The following is a 16973-nucleotide window of genomic DNA, read 5'->3' as shown; positions in this document are numbered from 1 at the left end:
ATATTTACTAATATAATGATATATTATTCCCATGATTCTTATATGTATTTATTAATATATAAAAATATCATAATTATATACTATTGCCATTATTATTTTATTTATTAGTATTTCTCAATATTGAATTTATTAGTATTAGTATACGATTTATTAGTATTTCTTAATCTTAACATTAAGTATATGTAAATTAATTCAATAGTATATTAACACATAAATTAATATTTCTGAATACAAGTAATATTGTTGTATCATACCAATATTTATATACGGTATTAAATGCCCCTTAGTTCCAATATCAGAATGGGAAGCCACGCCCCCTTCGTTAGCATAACCCCGCCTTAAACTAAGGGCCACGCCCCCTTGGTTCAAACAGCAGCGTTAGCCACGGCTCATTTGCATAGCCACGCCCCTTAACGCAAGAAACGCCTATTTTGAAACGCTAGTCACGCCCCTCTGGTTATAAGAAGTCTTGGCCACGCCCCCATGATATGGGACATTTCTCATTGGTTGGAGCGGCGCCCCAATCAGGCCACGCCCCCCGGCTTCGAGCGTTGCCCTTAGCGACGCCTCTCCGCTGCACTGCGCATGCTCGGCGCGGCCCAGACCCGTGTCCTATCTCCCCAGGCCCCGGGTAACGTGTGAATGGGCGTTTTTCGCGTGTTTTCGCCATTTCTTACCATCCCATGACGCTGAAGAGGTCCTGCTGGGGTTCTGGGGGCTGGAGGGCGCGGCAGGACGGGCAGAAGCGGTGCTGGGACCCGTTGGCAGGCAGGGCGAGGCCGCAGCTCCAGCAGGAGATCCAGGCCCGGGACGAGAGCGCCCTCCAAGGCCTCAGGCCCCGCCGGAGCGCCCACAGCCACATCTCCAAGCCTCGAGGACGGGGGAGTGGCCTTTTTTAGGTGTGCGCATGCGCGCGATTACCCTCAAGGCCCGTTACAGTTTCGCGCATGCGTACCAATCACTGATTTGCCACAGTTGCAGGTCTGCGCATGAGTAGCATTCATCAATTTCCCTCGTTTATTCATTCACGCATGCGCCGTTTTCTCCTCAGCGTCTGTTCCAGATCTGCGCATGCGCGCCATTCATTTTTTCCCTCAGTTACAGAACAACGCATGCGTAGTATTCTCTTCAGCGAGTCAGGAACAGTCTGCGCGTGCGCGCTTTCATAATTTTCCTGTGCAGCATTCTCGAGCCGGTTACAGTTCTGCGCATGCGCGCCATTCATTAATTTACTCAATTACACATCCACGCATGCGCGTAAATCTCCTCAGTTGTACGCATGCGTAAAATTGATTATTTTTTTCCCCCTCCTTTATTACTCCATATTCTCCTCAGAGGGCCAGCTATAAGTCTGCGCATGCGTACCATTCACTGTTTCGCTTCACGTACAGCGCTGCGCATGCGTGCCATTCTCCCATTCGTTTCAGTATTCTCCTCAGCCTGTTATTGCTCTGCGCATGCGCGCCATTCACTGTTTCGCCTCAATTGCAGCTGTGCGCATGCGTGCCATTCTCCCATTCGTTTCAGTTACACAGTATTCTCCTCAGACAGCCGGTTATAACTCTGCGCATGCGTACCATTCACTGTTTCGCTTCACGTACAGCGCTGCGCATGCGTGCCATTCTCCCATTCGTTTCAGTATTCTCCTCAGCCTGTTATTGCTCTGCGCATACGCGCCATTTACTGTTTCGCCTCAATTGCAGCTGTGCGCATGCGTGCCATTCGCCCATTCGCTTCAGTTACACAGTATTCTCAGACCGCCTGTTATAGCTCTGCGCATGCGCGCCATTCATTGTTGCGCTTCACGTACAGCAATGCGCATGCGTGCCATTCTCCCATTCGTTTCAGTTACACAGTATTCTCCTCAGACAGCCGGTTATAACTCTGCGCATGCGCACCATTCACTGTTTCGCCTGTTACAGCTCTACGCATGCGCGACATTCGCTAATTCGCCTCAGTAATCGCGAGAGGAAGCCCTCTCTCAGGCTGCCATTGGCTGAGGAGGGAGCCAAGACGGCTGTGATTGGCTCAGGCGATCACGTGCCTGTACAAAAACGAGCGGGAAGCTTCGCGGCGCTTCAGTCTCTTCAGGATTCCGGCGATGTCGCTTCAGGAGGAGGAGAAGGCCGAGGCGGGCCCCAGTTCGGCGTCCGCCTCAGGCTCCTCGAGCTCGGCCACGGCGAGCTCCGTGGACACGCTGCCCACCCAGGAGGCGCTCCCTTCCATCCCGGAGGAAGGAGGAGAAGGAGACGGAGGGGACGGGCGAGGCCCGGCCAAGGCCTGGGGAAGGCTCTTCGGCCTCTCGCCTGGATTCCACAATCTCGGTAGGTAGGCCTCTCTCCCCTCATTAACTGTTATTTATTATATTTGTATTATTTAGTATTTTTATGTTATTATTATTTATACTCCCATTCACTATTATATACATATCATAATTATATATAATTGGAATTATTTTTACATTTATTTATTAATATGTATTTATTAATATTATTATCAATGCCAGTATTATGTATTTATTTTTGTTTTATATCATTAATATTTATTTATTAATATTATAATCAGTGCCATTATTATGTATTTTTGTTTTGTATCATTATTCTTTATATTTTCTTTATTGTTTAGTGTTAAATCATTTTATTATTATATTATTTTTTATGTTTTATATTAGTATTAGTATTGTTATTATATTATCACTATTTATATATTATATGTGTAATTGTATTATATTCTATTGTATTATCTTGTTATTATATTATTTTTATTAGTACAGTAGAGTCTCACTTATCCAACACTCGCTTATCCAACATTCTGGATTATCCAACGCATTTTTGTAGTCAATATATCGTGATATTTTGGGGCTAAATTCGTAAATACAGTATGAAATGATAAAAATAATATAATAATATAGTGATACAGTAGAGTCTCACTTATCCAACACTCGCTTATCCAACGTTCTGGATTATCCAATGCATTTTTGTAGTCAATGTTTTCAATATATCATGATATTTTGGGGCTAAATTCGTAAATACAGTAATTACAACATAACATTACTGCGAATTGAACTGCTTTTTCTGTCAAATTTGTTGTATAACATGATGTTTTGGTGCTTAATTTGTAAAATCATAACCTAATTTGATGTTTAATAGGCTTTTCCTTAATCCCTCCTTATTATCCAACATATTCGCTTATCCAAGCTTCTGCCGGCCTGTTTAGCTTGGATAAGTGAGACTCTACTGTATTAGCATTACTATTACTATATTATCACTTTTTATATATTATATGTATTTATTTTTATTGTATTATTCTGTTTTATTATCTTTTTATCAATATATTATTATATTAATGTTATTACTACTATTATTGTATTTATTATCTATATAATTTATATTTGTTATTTATTATATTTTATTTATTTTATATTTTACTAGCTTTGCCTGGCCACGACTTATGGGAATCCTTATGGAATAGCAGTGAATAGCCTTGCAGTCTCAAAGCCTAGCCGTTTTCTGGATTAGCTGGAGCTTTTTGTTGTATGAACGTAGAGGCATGGATGAGGGGTTGTGCTGCCAAGTTTAGTGTTTCTGGGATGTGTAGTTTTGTTGTTTTGTCCTTGGCCGAAATTTCATTACCCTTCTATATATATAAAAGAGTGATGGCATCACGGCGACCCACAAAACAACAAAACTAAAGGCCCCCCAACCTCGAAATTTGACAACACAACTCATCATCCACGCCTCTAGGTTGATACAACAAAAAGAAAAGAAAAATAAAGTCCTAATTAGAGAGAGAGGAATAATTGCTTTTATCCAATTGCTGCCAGTTAGAAGGCTGAGCTCCTCCAACTTGGTCTCCTAGCGACCCAATAAAAAATAATAAAAAACATTAAAAAATTAATATGTTGTCGTTTATGTATATATATAAAAGAGTGATGGCATCATGGCGACGCACAAAACAACAAAACTACAGGCCCCCCAACCTCGAAATTTGACGACACAACCCATCATCCACGCCTCTAGGTTGATACAACAAAAAGAAAAGAAAAATAAAGTCCTAATTAGAGAGAGAGGAATAATTGCTTTTATCCAATTGCTGCCAGTTAGAAGGCTGAGCTCCTCCAACTTGGTCTCCTAGCGACCCAATAAAAAATAATAAAAAACATTAAAAAATTAATATGTTGTCGTTTATGTATATATATAAAAGAGTGATGGCATCATGGCGACGCACAAAACAACAAAACTACAGGCCCCCCAACCTCGAAATTTGACGACACAACCCATCATCCACGCCTCTAGGTTGATACAACAAAAAGAAAAGAAAAATAAAGTCCTAATTAGAGAGAGAGAGGAATAATTGCTTTTATCCAATTGCTGCCAGTTAGAAGGCTAAGCTCCTCCAACTTGGTCTCCTAGCGACCCAATAAAAAATAATAAAAAACATTAAAAAATTAATACAATAAAATACTATAATAACAGAAAATAACTAAAAATAATACAAGAAAATAATAAAATATAATAAATAAAAATATAACTTACAATAAAATTAATTTAAAAAATGCAAGTAACGTTAAATAAAAATTACACAACAATTTTTAACCAATACCACCACCACTTTGCCACAGCAACGCGTGGCCGGGCACAGCTAGTGGCTATATATATTAATATTATTATATTATTATTATAGTAATCATGCTCTATATTTAATCTATATTTATAAATCCTTGCCCTGCGCCTTTAAATATGCAAATGAGGGCTGCTGAATATGCAAATGTCTTGACAGATTGCATTAATGGGGAATATAGTTTCGGGCGGGATCCCTCCTGCGACTACGTCTTCCAGAGGTCAGCTGAGTTATACCAACAAAGCAGTAAGAAGCACTTCCGTATTATACGGGTATTTATTTATTTATTATTATTTAGTTTTGGTATTATTTATCATAATTATTATAATACTATGTTTAGAATTATTATTATAGCTTTATATTCAATATTATTTGTATCAATAATTTGTATTATTACATATAGATTCTTGTTCTTAATATTATTTTCACGATCCCATATATTATTACTTATATTATTATTACTATTATTATTATTTCCACGATCCCATAAATTATATTATTATTAGTATCATTATCATTATTTTCCAGATTCCATATTATTTTATATTATTGTTATTATTTAATATTATTATTATTGTTTTTATTATTGATATTTCCATGATCCCATATATTATTACTTATATTATTATTACTATTATTATTTCCACGATCCCATAAATTATATTATTATTAGTATCATTATCATTATTTTCCAGATTCCATATTATTTTATATTATTGTTATTATTTAATATTATTATTATTGTTTTTATTATTGATATTTCCATGATCCCATATATTATTACTTATATTATTATTACTATTATTATTATTTCCACGATCCCATAAATTATATTATTATTAGTATCATTATCATTATTTTCCAGATTCCATATTATTTTATATTATTGTTATTATTTAATATTATTATTATTATTATTATTATTATTATTATTATTATTATTGATATTTCCATGATCCCATATATTATTACATATATTATTATCATATTATTATTATTTCCATGATCCCATTAATTATATTATTATTCTTATTATTATCATATATTGCTGTTTTGATTTTATGTTGTACTGTTTATTTTATGTAATGTATTATTTAATTGTATTATGTTATGGTTTATTGTATTGTCTTGGGCATGGCCCCATGTAAGCCCCCCCGAGTCCCCATTGGGGAGATGGTGGCGGGGTATAAATAAAGTTTTATTATTATTATTATTATTATTATTATTATTATTATTATTATCATGATATTATTATTATTTTCCAGATCTCTATATATTATATTTCCATGGTGGGATAAATTATATCATCATCATTATATTTCTATTTTTATTGTTATTATTATTAATATTATTATCGTATTATTATTATTTTCCAGATTCCATATTATATTATTATCATAATATTATTATTATTTCCATGGTGGGATAAATTATATCATCATCATTATCATATTTCTATTTTTATTGTTATTATTATTAATATTATTATCGTATTATTATTATTTTCCAGATTCCATATTAAATTATTATCATAATATTATTACATAGATGGTCCCATAAATTATAATATTACTGTTATTATCATCGTCATCATCATATTATTATTATTATTTTCCAGATTCCATATTATATTATTATCATAATATTATTACATAGATGGTCCCATAAATTATAATATTACTGTTATTATCATCGTAATCATATTATTATTATTATTTTCCAGATTCCATATTATATTATAATATTATTATTGTTTTTATTATTAATATCTCCAGGATCCCATATGTTATTATAATATTGTTGTTATTATGATGTGAGTAGGAGGAGCCTGGCCTGGGTGTGGGCGTGGCCTATTTGGAAGACCAGAGCGCTAACGGGACGTTCGTTAACGGGACGCTAATTGGGAAAGGAAAGAAGACCCCGCTGGCCAACGGAGCCGAGATCGCCCTTGCCCTCCCCTTCCACAAAGGTCAGGATATGATAATAATAATAATAATAATAATAATTAATACAACAACAATAATATGAAGAAATAAATAATATATAATAATATAAATGAATAATATGAAATAATAATAGTATGTGATATAATAATAATGTAATACAATAATATATAAATAATAATATGAAATAATACTAATAATAATGGTAATAAAATGTATATACATATATTAGTAATGATAATATAATAACTAATAATAATTATATTAATATAATTAATAATAATATAATATAGCAATAATATACATATCCTAATAATAATAATAATATGGAGAAATGAATAATATATATAATATAAATGAAAAATATGAAATGCAAGTAATAATTAAATAATATAAAAAAATAATGTATATATAATATAATATATATTAATATTGTATAATATATAAACAATAATAATATGAAATAATAATAATAATACAATAAAAATAATACAAAATATAATCTATAATAAAAATAAAATAATAAAAATATATTACAACATAATTACAAAATAATAATAATGATAATACAAAATATTATCTATAATAAAATAATAAAACTATGATAATATTACAACATAATTACAAAATAATAATCATGATAATATAAAAACAACTGATTAATACTACAAAAGAATAATATGAAATAATAGTAATAATTATAATATAATGTATAATAGTGTCATTAAATAATATATAATATTAATAGTAATAATCATAAAAATGTATATATTAATATAAAATAGTAATACTAATAATATGAAGTAATTATAAATAATATGAAAGTAGTAATAGTTTAATAATGATGTCATACAATAGTGTATAAATATTAATAATAATATGAAATAATATTACTAATAATTATATAATATAATAATGTGTAATAATAACATGATGTAATAATAATAATAATAATAATAATAATAATAATAATATACATATCAAAATAATAGCAACATAATATAGTAATAATAATAATATATATTAATATTTCCTTCCAGTTTTTTTTTTTTGTGACTTAATGTCTGACCAATCCATGGGTTTTCCTCCGGCCTTAAAGGAGAAGTACGTCATTTCCAAAACACTTGGAACGTGAGTCCGATTATATATTATATATTAATATTACATTTTATTCTTTATTTTTGTTTTATCTTTTATTCAATATCATTTTTTATTATTTATATATATATATATATATATGAATTTTAAAATATTTAATATTTTTAATAATATTATATTATTATATTATAAATATAATAATAACAAGATATAATATTTATACATTATAATATATTATGATAATATAATAAATAGAATAAGATTTATTTATACATAATGTGGTAATATAAAATAATAAACAGAATATAATAAATATAAGAAAAATATATACATATTATATTATTACAATAATATAATAAATATAATAATAACAGAATGCATTTATACATATATTATTTACATAATAATAATATATTACAGTAATATAATAAATAGAATAACAAAATATTTATACATATTATAATTACAGTAATGTAATAACTAGAATAACAAAATATATGTATACATAATATATTATAATAATATAATAAAATAATAACAAAATATTATATTTATACATAATGTATTATTACATAAATGTAATAATGACAAAATATAGTATTTATATATAATAATATTATATAATATAACTAATTATAATATTTATATATGTTTACCCTTCCAATTTTTTATTTCATATTATATTTTTTATATTATATTTATTATATTTACTACCTTGGGGAACCAGGTTATTGAAATAAATTATTGTTTATTATTATTATTATTATTATTAAATTATTGTTTGTTTTGGGATGTTAGGGTTCAGTGCTGTCTGGATAAGGGTGAACTACAGTTGGCCGTGAATATAATATAATATATATAATATAAAGTTCGTCATTCAGGGTCCCGTACCTATTGATCTACTCGCATTGCGTGTTTCAGAATAAAAATATCATTTTCCATCTCATATTGCTTTTTTATATATTTGTATTCTTATGTTTTGTTTCAAGTATATTTTAATGAGACCCACCGTATGCAAATGAGGTCACTGAATATGCAAATGAGGTCATTAAATATGTGAATTTCTCCCGTTTAGGGGCGCCTGCGGGGAAGTGAAGCTGGCCTTTGAGAGAGAGACTTGCCTTAAAGTCGCTATTAAAATAATCAACAAGAAGAAGTGCCTCCTCGAAAACGTAGGTCGTCATCACTATTATTATTATTATACATTACATTATTATTATAGTACTATACATTATTTTCATATATTATATTTATTATTTTAATATATTATTGTTATATTATCTGACATTGTTATATTGCTATATTAGTATATAAATTATTATATTATTATGACATATTCTTAATTTATTATATATTATTATGATTACATTACATTTATTATTATATTTTAGTATTTATACTAAATATTTAGTATTTAGTATTAGTATATTTTATATTGATTATTAAATTATAATACATTATTTTATATTATTATTATTAAATTTATTATAATATGACATTATTATGTTGTATTATTATTATGTTATATTTAGTATATTCATTATTATATTATTATACATTAATACTATATTATTGTTATGTTATATTTATTATATTCTATTATTATAATTGTCATATTATTTTAGTAAACTCATTATTGTTATATTATACATTAATACCATATTATTATAATATTATTATATATAGGGGATGATATTGTTAATAATTATTTAATAATTAATTATTATATATTATATTATTTAGTTTATAAATATTTTGATTGTATTTTGATTTTATAATTTCAGGACCGGCCACTAAACGTTGAAACCGAAGTGGAGATTTTGAAGAAAGTTGATCATGTAAATAAATAAATATATATATATAAAATAAGTAAAAATATTCTTAATTAAATAGATATAATTATTATCCCCTTCCCCACTCTTTTTAGCCCTGTTTAATCAAGATTAAAGACTTCTACGAAGGGGAAGATTTCTATATAGTGCTTGAATTGTGAGTTCATATTATATTTATATTTTATTACCATTGTTTATAAAATACATAAACATTTAAAATATATTAATATACAGTATATAATCTTTAATATTTTATTATTATTTTATATATTATATATATTAACTTTTTGTCTATTATGTTATTGTATAATAGTAAAATTTTATTATATAATTAAAAACATTAAAATTATATTTTGTTACCATTGTAATAACAATACATGAACCTTTAAAATACATTAATATATAGTAATTATAGTATAGTAGTATTACTATATTATTATTTTATATATATTTAGTTTTTGTCTATTGTATAATATAATATTAAAATTGTAATATATGATTAAAATCATTAAAATAAAATAAATAATAGTTGTATATATATATGATTATATAATTTATATATAATGATGCTATACTATAATAATATATATTATTTAAAATTTAAAATTATTATTATTATATGTAGGATGGAAGGAGGGGAACTTTTCTACAAAGTCCGAAGGCCGGCCAAACTGAGCGAAGAAACCTGCAAACTCTATTTCTATCAAATGTTGTTGGCAGTTCAGGTGAATTATTATTAGTATTATTATTATATTTTATTTATTATATTTTATTTATATTATATTTAATTATTATATTTTAATTATATTATATTTAATTATTATATGTTAATTATATTATATTTAATTATTATATTTTAATTATATTATATTTAACTATTATATTATTATTATGATATTTTAATTTATTATATGTTAATAATTAGTGATTTATATCTCCATGGCAGTATCTCCACCAGAATGGCATCATCCACCGGGATCTCAAGCTGGAAAACATCCTTCTCTCCTCTCCGTCCGAGGAAAAATGCCTCATCAAAGTAAGATAGATTTATTTCAGTGGATTAGTTCTACAAGTATTCTTGTGAATATATTTACAATAATTTCTGTGAATATTTTAATGTTTTTATGAATGAATTTTTATGAATCTGTGACTATTTTAATGAATATTTTTATGATTATTTCTGTGAATATCTTAACAAATTATTTCCCTGAATATGTTAATGGATATTTGTGATTATGAATATATGTAAATATTGTAGCAAATATATTTTTGTGAATATATTTAGTGAACATTCTGCCAATATTTTAGGAATATTTTCATGATTATTTTTGTGAATATTTTTCAAATATTTCAGTGAATATATTTCATGAATATTTCTGTGAAGTCTTTCCCTAATATTTCAGGGAGTATTTTTAATGAATATTTATGCAAACATTTTTATGAATATTTATGTGATTATTTCTATGAATATTTTTAGGAATATATTTTATAAATATTGTAATGAATATATTTTTGTGAATATATTTTGCGAATGTTTTTGTGAACATATTTTGTGAACATTCTGCAAATATTTTATGATTACAGTAGAGTCTCACTTATCCAAGCCTCGATTATCCAAATTTCTGGATTATCCAAGCCATATTGATATCGTACAATATAGAAATTTATTGCCAGTATTGTGCTATTCTAATAATATGAAATTGTATGTAAATTTAATTTGTAAGCCGCTCTGAGTCCCCTTCCTGGTGAGAAGGGCGGGATATAAATGTATTAAACAAACAAACAAACAAATAAATAAATTCTTGTAGTCAATGTTTTCAATATGATATTTTGGTGCTAAATTCGTAAATACAGTAATTACATCATAACATTACCGTGGATTGAACTGCTTTTTCTGTCAAATTTGTTGTAAAACATGATGTTTTGGTGCTTAATTTGTAAAATCATAACCTAATTTGATGTTTAATAGGCTTTTCCTTAATCCCTCATTATTATCCAAGATATTCACTTATCCAAGCTTCTGCTGGCCCGTTTAGCTTCGATAAGTGAGACTACTGTATTTCTTTGAATATTTCAGTGAATATATTTTATGAATATATTTTATGTATACAGTAGAGTCTCGCTTATCCAACACTCGCTTATCCAACGTTCTGGATTATCCAACGCATTTTTGTAGTCAATGTTTTAAAATATATCATGATATTTTGGTGCTAAATTTGTAAATACAGTAATTACAACGTAACATTACTGCGGATTGAACTGCTTTTTCTGTTAGATTTGTTGTAAAACATGATGTTTTGGTGCTTAATTTGTAAAATCATAACCTAATTTGATGTTTAATAGGCTTTTCCTTAATCTTTATTATCCAAGATATTCGCTTATCTAACATTTTGCTGGCTTATGTTGGATAAGCGAGACTACTGTATTTCTTTGAATATTTCAGTGAATATATTTTATGAATACATTTTATGTATACAGTAGAGTCTCACTTATCCAACACTCGCTTATCCAACGTTCTGGATTATCCAACACATTTTTGTAGTCAATGTTTTAAAATATATCATGATGTTTTGGTGCTTAATTTGTAAAATCATAACCTAATTTGATGTTTAATAGGCTTTTCCTTAATCTTTATTATCCAAGATATTCGCTTATCCAAGCGTCTGCTGGCCCGTTTAGCTTGGATAAGTGAGACTACTGTATTTCTTTGAATATTTCAGTGAATATATTTTATGTATATTTGTTTTATTTCTATGAATATTTTAATGAACTTATTTTTATGAATATTTCCGAGAATCAGAGAGTTGTATGTTTTCCGGGCTCCTTTCGACAACACATTTCTGAGAATATTTCTATGAAGACATTTCTGTGATTATTCCTGTGAATATTTCAACAATATTTTCCCTAATATTTCAGGGAACATTTTTAATAAATACTAGCTGTGCCCGGCCACGCGTTGCTGTGGCGAAGTATGATGGTATGGGAAATAAAGTATTGAGGAATTGGTGGTAGTTAAAGTAAAGGGTCCCCTGGGGTGAGTGGGTTGCTAGGAGACCAAGTGGGCGGAGCTTAGCCTTCTAACTGGCAGCAATTGGATAAAAACAATTATTCCTCTCCCTCTAATTAGGACTTTATTTGTCTTTTCTTTTTGTTGTATCAACCTAGAGGCATGGATGAGGGGTTGTGCTGTCAATTTTTGAGGTTGTGGGGTGTTTACTTTTGTTGTTTTGTCCGCTGCCGTGATGCCATCACTCTTTTATATATATAGATTTATGCAAACATTTTTAGGAATATTTAGGTGCATATTTTTAAAAATCAGATATATTACTGAATATATATATGTTTACGTAGGTCTCTGACTTTGGTCAGTCGAAGCTTTTGGGGGAGTCTTCCCTGATGCAGACGCTGTGCGGGACCCCCGACTACTTGGCCCCCGAAGTCCTGCGATTCGAATCCGGGGCCAAAGGGGGCGGTTACGGGCGTGCCGTCGACGCCTGGAGCCTCGGGGTCATCCTTTTCATATGGTATGTGGGTCTTTATAAAATATGCAAATTTATGTAATTTTTAAACATATGTAAATATAGGCAAAAATATGCAAATTTATTCTATTGTCACCCGCAGCCTTTCTGGGTACCCCCCTTTCTCGGAGACGCCTCAAAAGTGTCTCCGAGACCAGATTTGCGCCGGAAGTTTCACCTTCATCCAAGAGATATGGGACCACGTCTCCCAGGAAGGTAATACTTTTATATTTATTAATAATCTTAAAATATATATAATTTACAAATTTATTGCTAATTTTTGTACTTTATTATTTGTGTAGTATTTATTGTCATGTTTAGAATTATGATGTATTATTACATATGTTTACTATTATCACTATATATTTTTTATTTTATTTGTATTATTTTATGAAATTATTATTTTTTAATTATTTATTCACTATACATGTATTTAGTATTTATTAACATATTTAGGATCATTATTACATATAATTACATACCTATTATTATAATAATATATTATTATATATGTAGTACAGTAGAGTCTCACTTATCCAACACTTGCGTAAACAACGTTCTGGATTATCCAACTCATTTTTGTAGTCAATGTTTTCAATACATCATGATATTTTGGTGCTAAATTCGTAAATACAGTAATTACTACATAGCATTACTGTGTACTGAACTACAGTAGAGTCTCACTTATCCAACACTCGCTTATCCAACGTTCTGGATTATTCAACCCATTTTTGTAGTCAATGTTTTCAATACATCATGATATTTTGGTGCTAAATTCGTAAATACAGTAATTACTACATAGCATTACTGTGTACTGAACTACTTTTTCTGTCAAATTTGTTGTATAACATGGTGTTTTGGAGCTTAATTTGTAAAATCATAACCTAATTTAATGTTTAATAGGCTTTTCCTAATATCTCCTTATTATCCAACATATTCGCTTATCCAACGTTCTGCCGGCCCGCTTACGTTGGATAAGCGAGACTCTACTGTATTTATTATCATATTTGTTGTTATTATTACATTATTTATTATAATTTGTAATGTATTATTGTCTGCAATGTATTTCTTATCACATTTAATATGATTATAAATTATTTTTGTTTTTTACATTTATTTTTTATGAATTTGAGAAATTATATTATTATTTATTCAGCGTATATATGTATTTAGTATTCAATATTATATTCGTATTATTACTATTACATATTATTATTATTACCTATTTATTATTTTTCTAATATGTTATTATTAGTTATTGTTAGATATGTATTTAGCATTACATATTATAGTTGATTATTATTGCATATTATTATTTGTAATATATTATTATATACATAGTATTTATTTAGTATTACTATTGTCACATATCTATTAATTGTTATTTTGAAATATATATGTAATTTATGATCACATTTAGTATTATTATATATTTTATATTCATTATTTTATAACTTATAATATTCATTCAGCTTATATATGTATTTAGTATTTATTATCATATTTAGTATTACATTTTTATTATTACATATTATGTAATTTATTATTAAATATGCAGTCTTATCATATTTAATATTACATATTATTATTATTATTATTTGTAAAATATTATATACATAGTACCTATCATATTTAGTATTATTATTCATATTTTTGTCATTATTATTTTTGGTAACATTATTATTATTATTAATATTATTATATCCAGCCTTAGATTTGGTCCGGAAATTGCTGGAAGTCGATCCCATCCGGCGTCTGACCATCCAGGAAGCCTTGCTTCACCCCTGGCTCCAAGTAATTTGCCTACATTTACATATATTTGCATACATTTGCATATTTTGAACATTTGTTGATATTATTATTATTATTAATAACAAATTATTATTTGTTGATATTATTATTTCCAGGATGAAGAGATGAAGCGCATTTTCCAGGAATTGGTTTCCAAAGCAGAGACGGCTCCAAATTTGGTAAGTTTAAAAAATATATGTATTATATATTTATCTTACACTATAATATTATATTTATATTTTAAATAGATTTAGTTTATTATATTTATATTTAATATTTAAACTTTTTCTCCCTTTTTTAAAGCTTGTTAAAGGAAGGAAAAGGCCACGGGCAGAAGACGAACTTGTGGGGCCCACAAAAGCTCGGAAACTCCAGCAATAATTAAGTTCCTATCTGATTATTATTTTCCTATTGTTTTTAAATACGGTTTTATATGTATATATGTGTATATTTCTGAAGAGTTTATATTTTTTCCCTGGTGGATTTTTATAGGAAAATAAAGAAATATATTAGACTTGGACGTTGCCCCTTTAAGAGCCTTAGCTCTTTCTCTGGTGAACTATAATTCCCATAAATCAAGGTAAATTTCCCCCAGACGTCTTCAGTATGTTCTGTTGGTCATGGGGAGTCCATGTGACATGTTTGGTCTGGGTCTGTCATTCGTGTGGGCCTATGATGGTCAACAGAAGACCTAAAGTGGTCAACTGAAGACCTACAAAGGTCAACGGAAGAACTATAATGATCAACATAGGATACCAATGGTCAACAGAAGGACTTTAATGGTCCACAGAAGACTTTATGGGTCAACAGAAAGTCCCAATGGTTAACAAATGGCTTCAGTGATCAACAGAATACTATAATGGTCAACAGAAGGCCCATAATGTCAACGGAAGGCCTATAATGGTCAACAATTGATAACAGTGGTCAACAGAAGACCTATAATAGTCAACAATGGATACCAATGGTCAACAGAAGGCCTATAATGATCAACGGAAGGCCTATAATGGTCATCAATGGATATCAATGGTCAACAGAGGGACTATAATGGTCCACAGAAGGCTACAGTGGTCAACAGAAGGCTTATAATGGTCAATAGAAGATCTAAAGTGGTCAACAGAAGACCTACAAAGGTCAACGGAAGAACTATAATGATCAACAAAGGATACCAATGGTCGACAGAAGGCTTATAATGGTCAATAGAAGGCCTATAATGATCAACAGAAGACTTTATTGGTCAACAGAAAGTCCCAATGGTCAACAAATGGCATTAATGGTCAATGGAAGGCCTATAATGGTCATCAATGGATACCAATGGTCAACAGAAGGCCTATAATGGTCAGTGGAAGGGCCCAACAGTCAACAAAAGGACTATAATGGTCAACAGAAGGACTATAATGGTCAGTGGAAGGATCAACGGGAGTACTACAATGGTCAAAAGAAGGCCTGTAATGGTCAACGGAAGGATTACAATGGTCAACAGGATTATAATGGTCAACCGAAGACCTAAAGTGGTCAACAGGAGGCCTCTAATGGTCAACAATGGATACCAATGGTCAACAAAAGGACTACAATGGTCAACGGAGGATAGCAATGGTCTACAAAAGGCCTCTAATGGTAAACAGAAAACCTATAATGATCAACAGAAGGCCTATCATGGTCAACGGAAGGACTATAACGGCCAACAGAAGGCTTTAATGGTCAACGGAAAGTCCTGATGGTCAATAAATGGCTTCAATGATAAACCGAAGATTATAATAGTCAACGGAGAGCCTATAATGATCAACAATGGATACCAATGGTCAATGGAAGGCCTACAATGGTCAACAATGGATATGAATGCTCAAGAGAAGGCCTATAATGGTCAACAATGGATACCAATGGTCAACAGAAGGCCTATAATGGTCATTAATGGTCTCAGTTTGCACAAGACTTTCACTTGCATAGCCAAGAATACTATTATATTATTATATTATGCTGATCTTCTGTGTATCGTTCCAATTTTAGTATATGTGCTGCCGAAGCGAGCACTTAATATTGTATCATGAATACTAATAAAATAATATAATAATATTTTATTATATTACAATTACATTACATTGTTATATATTACATTATTACATTATTTTTATATCACATACTAATAAAATAATTATGATTATAATACTTTATTA

General features: G+C 29.3%; 2 protein-coding genes across 2 annotated transcripts in view; one reads left to right on the top strand and one right to left on the bottom strand.

Annotated features, from left to right (window-relative positions):
* The window catches only part of LOC134294610 (iron-sulfur cluster co-chaperone protein HscB-like), a 14443-nt gene extending 12565 nt beyond the window's left edge, over nucleotides 1-1878 (bottom strand). The window contains exon 1 of the mRNA XM_062966180.1: nucleotides 678-1878. Coding sequence (XP_062822250.1) covers nucleotides 678-862 — 185 coding nt within the window. The 5' untranslated portion in view covers nucleotides 863-1878. The remainder of the gene's footprint in view (nucleotides 1-677) is intronic.
* Nucleotides 1879-1973: 95 nt separating this feature from the next.
* On the top strand, nucleotides 1974-15322 carry LOC134294581 (serine/threonine-protein kinase Chk2-like). Its single transcript, XM_062966136.1, has 14 exons — nucleotides 1974-2324; nucleotides 4780-4892; nucleotides 6442-6589; nucleotides 7604-7694; nucleotides 8737-8833; nucleotides 9446-9499; nucleotides 9589-9650; nucleotides 10119-10218; nucleotides 10440-10529; nucleotides 12845-13017; nucleotides 13115-13227; nucleotides 14720-14805; nucleotides 14919-14981; nucleotides 15106-15322. The coding sequence occupies exons 1-14, from the start codon at nucleotides 2102-2104 to the stop codon at nucleotides 15181-15183; spliced, it is 1491 nt and encodes a 496-aa protein (XP_062822206.1). The 5' UTR covers nucleotides 1974-2101; the 3' UTR covers nucleotides 15184-15322.
* Nucleotides 15323-16973: the final 1651 nt, after the last annotated feature.

The sequence above is a fragment of the Anolis carolinensis genome, unplaced genomic scaffold, assembly GCF_035594765.1.
Source record: "Anolis carolinensis isolate JA03-04 unplaced genomic scaffold, rAnoCar3.1.pri scaffold_17, whole genome shotgun sequence".
In the NCBI taxonomy this organism is placed as follows: domain Eukaryota; kingdom Metazoa; phylum Chordata; class Lepidosauria; order Squamata; family Dactyloidae; genus Anolis; species Anolis carolinensis.
This window is presented reverse-complemented; position numbering and strand designations above follow the sequence as displayed.

Coding starts and splice junctions, on each gene's coding strand:
- LOC134294581 (XM_062966136.1), top strand. CDS start 2,102: ATGTCGCTTCAGGAGGAGGAGAAGGCCGAGGCGGGCCCCAGTTCGGCG. Junction 4,893..6,441: donor AGCACTTCCGTATTATACGG/GTATTTATTTAT, acceptor TGATGTGAGTAG/GAGGAGCCTGGCCTGGGTGT. Junction 13,228..14,719: donor GGACCACGTCTCCCAGGAAG/GTAATACTTTTA, acceptor TATTATATCCAG/CCTTAGATTTGGTCCGGAAA.